Source organism: Microchirus variegatus (assembly GCF_963457635.1).
Source record: "Microchirus variegatus genome assembly, chromosome: 2".
Lineage (NCBI taxonomy): Eukaryota > Metazoa > Chordata > Actinopteri > Pleuronectiformes > Soleidae > Microchirus > Microchirus variegatus.
In genome coordinates this window covers 5231077-5240501 of record NC_139803.1, presented here as the reverse complement: position 1 = coordinate 5240501, position 9425 = coordinate 5231077, and the positions used below count along the sequence as shown (strand labels likewise).

General features: G+C 45.0%; 1 protein-coding gene across 1 annotated transcript; it reads left to right on the top strand.

The window, feature by feature from the left end:
* Window positions 1-784: 784 nt before the first annotated feature.
* slc43a2b (solute carrier family 43 member 2b) lies at window positions 785-7981 on the top strand (the record flags this gene model as incomplete). The annotated part of the gene is made up of 14 exons (XM_083909833.1): window positions 785-944; window positions 2293-2584; window positions 2956-3011; window positions 3094-3170; window positions 4579-4671; window positions 4775-4908; window positions 5246-5442; window positions 5518-5661; window positions 5743-5760; window positions 5993-6125; window positions 6212-6344; window positions 6752-6825; window positions 7604-7727; window positions 7820-7981. 14 exons carry the CDS (start codon window positions 785-787, stop codon window positions 7979-7981), a joined length of 1797 nt encoding a protein of 598 aa, XP_083765959.1.
* Window positions 7982-9425: the final 1444 nt, after the last annotated feature.

Sequence of the window (9425 nt, the reverse complement as noted above, 5' to 3'; positions counted from 1 at the left end):
TTTTTACATGAGGTTTTTAAAGCACTTTGACTGTGTTGTGCTGTGTGAGTGCACTACAGTGCTACAGAGATGCAGAGAGAAGCTGTTTTTGTGTGAGCTGCTAATTTGTTTATTGTCTGTCTGGCTATCTGGCCACGATAATTGCAGAGGGGAGTTTCGGTTGAATGGGCCTCAGAGAACATTTATTATGGGACCGGGGGTGAGGGAGCAGTGAGGGAGCCCCACTTTTCCCCTCTGAGTCCAGTTTGATCCAGTTTCTGTGAGTGTGTGACAGCACCGTGGAGCCACGGATGCTGCTTCACTCCTCAGATCTTTGTCCCGGCAGCTGAGTGACGTAATAACCTTTATAACCGGAGGGAGAGTTAATCATTCACTGGTCATTGTTCCCTGTGTTTATTAGAAAAGGGGAAGAAAACTGAGTCAACAAATCAAATGTTTCCTACTTTATTTCATATCTTATATCAAGTCACAGTTTGGTGAAAAGTTGTTGTTTTTGTATTTTTTATTTAATCTTGTGATCTTGTGAAAAAAAAAGTCAACTTCCTGTGCTTGAGTGACATCAGTGATAGGCTAACCGTGGCCCCTCCCCCTTCCTCTGCACAGATAAGTGATGAGTGATCGTCCATCCTGAGTGTCAGTCAGTCAGGGAGGCTCTCTGCACATCTCCACTTCTCTGCTCCTCCTCCTCCTCCCTCTCTCTCATTCACTCTCACTCTTTCTTTCTTCCAGTTCCCTCGCTCTCCTCTCTTCTCCTCTGTCTCTTCTCTCTTTCTTCCCCTCAGCCATGGCTCCGACCCTGGCCTCAGCCTTCGCCCGGCGCTGGTGGATGGCAGTGACTGCCATTATAGAGAATCTGTTCTTCTCTGCGGTGCTGCTGGGATGGGGCTCGCTGCTCATCATGCTCAAGTCAGAAGGCTTCTACTCGTACATGTGCAACGAGGACGGTGAGTCAAAACAACAGCCTGCTCCTCTGTTATATATCACATCGTCTTTATTGTCTGTCTTCCATATGTCACAAAAGTTTCCTGACTGTTTCATTGCCGTTTGTGATCTCGATCTCGAGCTGTAACTCCACACCTCTTAGAGGGAAAAGAGTGTCCTGTGAAAGGCTCTTCACTTGTATTTTAAGGACCCTGGAGATTAAACCTGATAAGTCCAGGAGTTTCTCTGTCGCCTCCTGAGTTTACTCACACACAAGATCATGACTGCTGAGCATCCGCGAGCGTACAGTAGGTGACCTCACAGTAACCGTCTTATCACCAGCTCAGCTTTTTCTCAGACACGTGACACAATGTGGTCGAGTGATCCGCCGCCGGGTTTTATGACCGGTAATAATTATGTTAAAAGTGTAAAGTCCACAGATAAAGAGGCGACTGATAGTAAAGTGATGAACAGTAGAAATCACTCTGTCGCTCTGCGGCTGACAGTAAAAAAACCAGAAAGATAACGGCGGTGCACGTGCAGCAGCAGAGATATAACTTTAATGGTCACAGCTGGATTTTATATTGGAAGGTCAGAGTTCACAGATGAACTGTTGATAAGCTGCTTATTAAGCTGTGGCACTCGTTTAATAATGACTTACACGGATTAAATCAGTTTTCCTGAATCTTACAGACACAGATCTGTCTTTCTCTATGTTTTTTAAACAATCTTTAATTACATTTGTGCATTCCTGCTGCTGCTTATCCGTATGTTCACTTACAGGACGACAGTATTTCCTTTCCCCACAAACACAGACACCTTTTAGACTGCATCATCACACAATGTGACTGATTAGATAGATGTTTGTCTGTGTAACAAAGTCTCTCACTTTGTTTTCTTGAGGAAGACGTTGCTATTTCCTTATGTAGCACAAGATAAAAAGTGATGTAATCCAGCCAATGTTAACAACAACAACAACAACAACAAACTCCTGCTCACTTTGACCTCCCATAAACTTTTGTACTATTATCTCCTCCCCACCGGTTGTGATGATAATTAAACGTTTACTGCGAGTATTAGCTTATCACTTTTTATCTCTGGTATTCCACTAATAAGAGAGGAGATTGGCACATTTTAATCTCTGAGGATCAATGTGTGTGTGTGTCTGTGTGTGTTTTGCTTCTGCTCCGGATGTTAATGATGATGTGTGTTTCTTTAAATACACACGTCACTTTACAGCATGTTATTCTGATATCTGATGCAGATGTTCTGCCAGTGTCAGACTGATATTCTGCATGTATCAGGATCCTGTGAATTAGAATAATCTGATAACTAACTAAAAAAATCACTCTAAAGACTCTTTTTTTTCAGGTAACAGCTCGAGTTATAATCTGTCGCTTCCTGAACCGACGCCGACCCCCGACGAGTACGCTGACTATTACGAGGACGAGGCGGCGGCGGGTCTGGGAGACGGCGTGGAGATGAGGCCCCTGGTCCCCGCCGACGGACCCCTGAGGATGAACGGCTGGCTCATCTGTAAGGAACAAGACGAGATGCTGAACCTGGCGTTCACAGTGGGCTCCTTCCTGCTGTCGGCCATCACGCTGCCTCTGGGGATCGTCATGGATAAATATGGGCCTCGCAAGCTGCGACTGCTGGGCAGGTATGCAAACAAGACCAGTCTTTAACCAGACTGTGTTGTAGCTTTAAGAAGAAGAAGAACACACACTTCTCACTTTCCCAGGCACAAACACACAGGGTGTCAAACATAATTTCACATTTCTCTCATTTCCTTCTTCTTTTCCACTGGTTCATGCGTCACATGAATGTGGCCGAAGTCATTTTTCCTCATTTGTGAGGTCAGGCGACACAGGAGAAGAAGAAGAAGCCTTAGCCTAAAGTTTAAGCTCTCTCCTGCAGATGCTTTGGTCTTTTTCTTCCTAGAAGAAGAGGACATTTACAAACCTGTGCAGTCGTAATGACTTCAGATGCTCTGATGTTTAACAGTCTTAACACCTTTTCATCTGTTTTCAGCACTTGCTTCGGACTGTCCTGTCTCCTCATCGCTTATGGAGCTTACAAACCCAACGGTAAGAGAGTGATTCTGTGCTTGTACACTAGTTTGACTCCTCTGACCTCTGACCTCTGACCTGACCTGTGTGTCCTTTGCAGAACTCTCTGTCCTCATCTTCCTCGCCCTGACTTTCAATGGCTTCGGAGGCATGTGCATGACCTTCACCTCTCTCACAGTAAGTGTGTGTGTTTGTTCAGATGTGTGTTTCCCGCGCTAATAGTTTGCGTAACAGTTTGCCGCTTCCCCATCTGCTCACACCCTCAACCCCAACCCTCCCCTCGCCGCTCGATGTGTCCCCGTCGACGATGTGAGCTCAGCTTTGTGAAATCAGGAAGCAGAGACTCATACGGAGACTAAAGATGAGGAACAAACCACCACGATGCTGCAGAAATCACATGCCACTGCCATTTATGACTGCGCTTTAGCACGAACGTCGCAGCAAACACCAGTCGTTACCAGTCATGGTGCAGCTTCGTGTTTACAGGGAGTTAAGTTTGTGTTTCCACAAGAAAAACCTGGAATATACAGCTTATTATTAAGCTGATTTTTATTAAAAAACCCAAACACTGACTTAAGTGATCACCTGCAGCAGTTTATCCACATTTCCTTCTGAGTCACAAAAGCTCCAGGTGTAATCCAGTAAGAACTCCTTATATAGACTGTATTATCACACTTGCAGTCCGATGTGTAACCAAACACACGATGACAGAAAAACAACTTAGTATTTACAGAGTTCACAGGGTCAGTTCCTCACCGTTCCTCCCTGTCACCATCACTTAAAGCTGCGGTGATAAACACAGCAGTCCAGGCCCGTGTCATGGTGATGCTGTGGCTCCGCTCCACCACATTCCTCCATAAAACACCGCATTTCTACTCCACCACAGGCCACATTGTGCGTTTTCCCGTGTGGTTTTTGTTTTGTGCGTGTAAATCTCTCTCCGCGATGCAGCAGTTAAACCTTGATTTTGGGCTGAAGGTCACAGGAAGAAGAAAACATGTTTTCCTGCTAATGTCCACGTCTTTCACAAAGCCGGCTGTGTCTAAAAGCCTGGATGTGGGGTTAATAATTAGACTCTGTGCTGCTCCTTGACTCTTTGATGACGACTCCACCTTAGAACATCGGCCATTTATTCATTTGCAACGCTCCATTGGCCTCAAGGTCACAGTGCCATTCCAGGTTTGTCCTACAGTGACTAATGCAGCTCTAAGTATTAGAAAGCACTTTCTCTTCTTTCTTTAAATGATTTTCTGTGTAGTGGTGGAACTGTGTGCGTCACTGTACCGTGTTTTTCTTGTTAAGGACCTTTTCATTTCCTGTCCATCACCTCAGCCGTCATCAGTGATTGTTTCAGCTGTGTCATCTGTACTCTCTCCTGTGTTGGACAGCTGTGTGATTGCTTTTCCTGGAGTTCTATATCACGCTGCTGTTGTTTTATTTTCCCTGCTTCCCACTGTCCACTCTGACCCTGTTCCCAGAGTCTGTCTCTCTCTGACCTGAGAGCAGCTGTAAACTCAGTGCTTTAACCTTTATACTCACACTTACAAAGAAACACATGGATTAACTGTTCTTTGCCTTTTTGCAGCTGCCCAGTATGTTTGGAGACCTGCGCTCCACCTTCATCGCTCTGATGATCGGCTCTTATGCCTCCTCTGCCGTCACCTTCCCTGGTGTCAAGGTAATCATCGCTGCCATGCACTGATACTGTCTTTCACTCTGCAGTCACAGGTTTCTATGAATCCAGACGCTCTTATATTATATGATTTTTATCTATTGCACAGGTGATCTATGATCTCGGAGTCCCGTTCATCACCATCCTGGTGGTGTGGGCCGCCTGCGCGGGGATCGTCTTCCTCAACTGCTTCTTCAACTGGCCGCTGGAGCCGTTCCCAGGACCAGAGGACATGGACTACACGTCAGTACCACACGCTTGTTTGTAGTTGAACTGTATTCCATTGACACAGTGACGATAAAGTAAGAGTAAAAGAAAAGGACAGTTATGGAGGAGTCAGCACTGATGTAACATGTTAAAGGTTAAAGTCCATGTGCACACTCATCACTGAACTCGTCACTGAACTCATCATCTTTTTTATTGGCTTGTTCAACTTGTTTCCAGCTGACTGTTTCACATTAAGCCTCATCACCATTTTTAATTTATAATGTTTGTTTTCCCTCTCCTCCCACTCGTTCTCCTTTCATCATCATTCTCCTCCTCCTCCTCTTCTTCCTCTTCACACCTGCTGCCTCCTCAGTGTGAAGATCAAGTTCAGCTGGCTGGGCTTTGACCACAAAATCACAGGGAAGCAGTTCTACCGCCAAGTGACCACGGTGGGGCGCCGCCTGAGCGTGGGCAGCAGCCTCACGCAGAAGGAGCTCGCCGTGAAAGACGGCAACAAGATCTGCCTCTCCACCATGGACCTGGAGATGGACTGTAAACCAAAGGCAGAGAGTAAGTAAGAGTGTGTTTTAAGACCTCACTGACCTCCTTCTCCTTCACTCACTCATGACTGTCTCTGCTCTGCAGCCCAGACGTTCCTGCAGAGCGTCATCAGCCCCATCTTCCTGCTCAGCGCCGTTACCATGAGCGTCACTCAGCTCCGCCTCCTGTTCTACATGGGAGCCATGAACAGCGTCCTGGAGTCGCTCAGTGACGGAGACCTGAACACAGGTAATCCAGACGACCACAGAGTGACGCTGACTCGTGATCTAAGAGCATCTCCACTGACCTTGGTTTTTATTTGATTTTCAGTGGAGAGAATGGAGCTCGGTATGAATCTAAAAAAAAAACCTGTCGTCGTATGAGTAGTTAACAGAAACATTAACAGTTAGAACTTCTAACCCAGTCCTGCAGCTTTAATCTGAACCGCTCGCTGTACTCATTAACTAACTTCACTCAGACTCATTTATCATTAGTAATGGCATCACATTGAGCAGTTTAGACTAATCATTAGCTTGTTTTAATGTTTTAATGTCTGTGCGTCCTTGTTTCTGTCCCTCAGTCAGCCTGTACTCGTCCATCTTTGGCGTGCTGCAGCTGCTTTGCCTGATGACCACGCCTGTCATCGGTCAGATCATGGACTGGAGGCTGAAGGACTGCGACGACGGAGCGGAGGAAAAGGAGCCGTTCACCAAGTGAGTCTCGTTTACACTGATCCCCCCCTGAAACCAAGAAGTAAAACCTTTGCGACATCTATGACCTCTCTCTCCTCCTCCTTCAGGGGCGAGGGAAAACAAAAGCGCCGCGACAAGAAAACCCAGAAGGTGACCAATGCCTTACGAGCTTTCGTCCTCACAAACGTCCTCCTCGTAGGATTTGGTATCACTTCCCTCATCCCTAATCTGCCCCTGCAGGTGAGTGATAAAAACATGATTTTCCTTGAGAGAAAGTTACTGATTAACCTTAAGTTTTTACAGGCTCTTGGTGTCAGGGACACACAGTTCTGTTATGTTTCACATCATCGGTATTTAAGACTAAGGACTTTTCCGCTTTCACTTGTAAACTTCACGACTTTATGTGTATTCAGGCCGCAACGAACTAAATACAGAAAAGAGGCGTCTTATTTATTTTAATTAACATTCATTCACACAGAGGTGTAATAGGCTCACTTTACATTTGTATAGGGTTACGTTATAGACGTTTTTTGGGCATCACTATGATTTTTTATTTGCACATCGATGCTATGGGCCACATGAAAACTATAATATATATAAAATGAAATGATAAACGTGTTTTCCTCTGCTCGTGTCTTGTGTTTCAGATCGTGTCGTTTGTCTTACACACTGTGGTCAGAGGATTCATTCACTCTGCTGTCGGTGGTCTTTATGCTGCTGTGTAAGTCTCACACTCACCAATCATGGGCCAATTCCAATTCCTATCTTAACCCTCAAGCTCAACCCTTAATCTTAACTGGCCCTCAAAACCAAGTGTTGAGGGTTATTTTGTCACTTAGAAATGGGACACCCCTTAAATGCAGATACGTCTTCAGACTGTAGGGGGCAGAATAACGCGGAAGCTGCGTCCAGTCTGTCAACTCCAAAAAAGAAGAAGAAGAACACATTTACATTGTCAGGATTATTCATTACGATCCGTTTGTCAGTCAAGTTATTAGGTTGTCAGTTAGTTATAAGATGATACTCATACAAATATTCAGCTGACAGTTACCACACACCACGGCTTATTGAAAAGTAAACCACACCGGCCGGCTATTGACAAAAGATCGTAAAATAAAAGTAATGTTACGCAACAATGACGTCAGTAATCCATAATATGGGCCTAAACTAAGATCATTTTTATATCTCTATTAACAAAGAAAATACTTCATTTGTATCGCACTCGCTTCACTGCTTTCAACGCCATCTTTCCTCTGTGAAAACACGCTATGCATTCTGGGTAGCCCTTGCTCCCAAGAGTGGTTACAGCTCTTAAACTTGGCCCTCAACTTAATTTTTCTGAGAATCGGGACAGCACTTGGACTAGAGGGAGAACATTTTTGAGATTGAGGGTTAAGATTGAGGGTTAAGCAAGGAATTGGAATTCACCCTAAGTCTTGTGTTTATTTTGAACATTAAAAAAACGCCTGACTCCCTCTCCTCCTCCTCCTCCTCCGCAGATATCCTTCCTCCCAGTTTGGCAGCCTCACAGGGATGCAGTCCCTGGTCAGTGCTGTGTTTGCTCTGCTGCAGCAGCCTCTGTTCTTGGCGATGATGGGACCTCTGGAGGGAGACCCGCTCTGGGTATGAACACACATTCTCAACACACACAAACACAGACACACACACACTTGAGAGGAACTCAGTTAACCGTGATGTTGTCCTCTCCTCTCCAGGTGAACGTTGGCCTCCTTGTCCTCAGCATGCTGGGCTTTCTGCTGCCCGCCTACCTGCTCTACTACAGACACACACTCAACAGGCAGCAGCAGCAGAAGGACGACAAAGTCAAGATCTACATCAAAATCAACGACTGTGACCACGCCGAGGCCTTCGTCTAAACTCTTCGTCTTCGTGCCGACAAACACGGACAATGCCACGACACATTTACGCTCACATGGAAAAGGACAAGTGGACAAGTTTTATCCATCCATCAGCCACTCACTCACTCACTCACAGACACAATCTCCTCACAAAGCCACTAAGATAAGCTCACGTCACGGTTGTCACGGAAACAGGAGAAAAGTGAAGAGTAGAAGACGAGAGAGGAAAGACTGTGAAAGGAAGGAGACGTCAGCGCTCTGCATTCCCCCCAAATCCTCTCTGAGTCGGTCGGCTGAGACTGCGTTCATGATTCCTGCTCCGGCAGAAGAAGGAGAGAAAGAAAGATCTTCTCTGATGATCTTGACTTCTTCTCCTTTGGCCGGTGAGTATCAGGTGAATGTGGACTTAAAGACGTGGATGACAGGAAATGAGTTGATCCTTCATTACTGAGAAGAAAATGATGATTTTTAATCACTGGATGGACGAACATCAGCCTTTTATTGTTTTACTCAAATCGAAATGCTTAGATTATTTATTTCACGTTGTTTTCTTTTTGCTTGTTTTGAATTAACCAGTGTTTCCTTTTGAATATTAGCGTCATTTAAAGGAGCTCTTTAAGCTCTGTTTTACACACGAGTCAGAATTCAAAAGACAACCTTATAACAACCTTATAACTCCAACAATAGTCAGACGTGAGTGTTGTGCTCACGATGCACTTTAATCCCTGTCAATCAGCTCAGTCCAGCACTTCTCTCCTGATGCTTCTGTGAGGAAAAGTCTTACTTTAATACATAGAGCTCCTTCTTCCCTCACACCTCTATTTATTTTTTATTTTTTACACTAATTTGTTCCCCCATCATGATTTCCATGACGTACTGTATTTTAATTGTAATTTTTTATTCATCTTGTTATGAAGAGGTTTTACAGGGGCTTAATAAAGATGAAATGAAATTCATGTGTGTGCGTGTAGAATATTGTCCCGTATGACTTTTCATTTGAAAGTCAATTTGAGATAAGTTGTTGTGTGCTTTTCCTTCAACTCACCAACAGAGGGCAGTATTAGAAGCCTGGGCTCATTATTGGATGTGTGGTCTTGACACCAGAATGTTCTGCTCCATGGAGTAACAGTGAGAATCAGACTGATTCTGAACAGCATTTAAACTCCAGATGTTTCTGGTGCACACACACATGCTACATGTTTAGTTTTTGCAGGTCTGTCTGCACACACACACACACACACACACACACACTGCTCTGTCACCTGACACAACACTATGGGCTGTGACTACACCTGACACCTCAGCTGCTGTCACCTGAGAGGTCCTGCTGATGATGCTGCTGCTGAAGCTGCTGCTGCTTTGCACCGACCACAGTTTACATCAATGCAACAGGCAACATGCATTTTCAACATTTCTAACACTTTTTGACTGACTGAATGACTACAGAGGAAGTGAATACTAA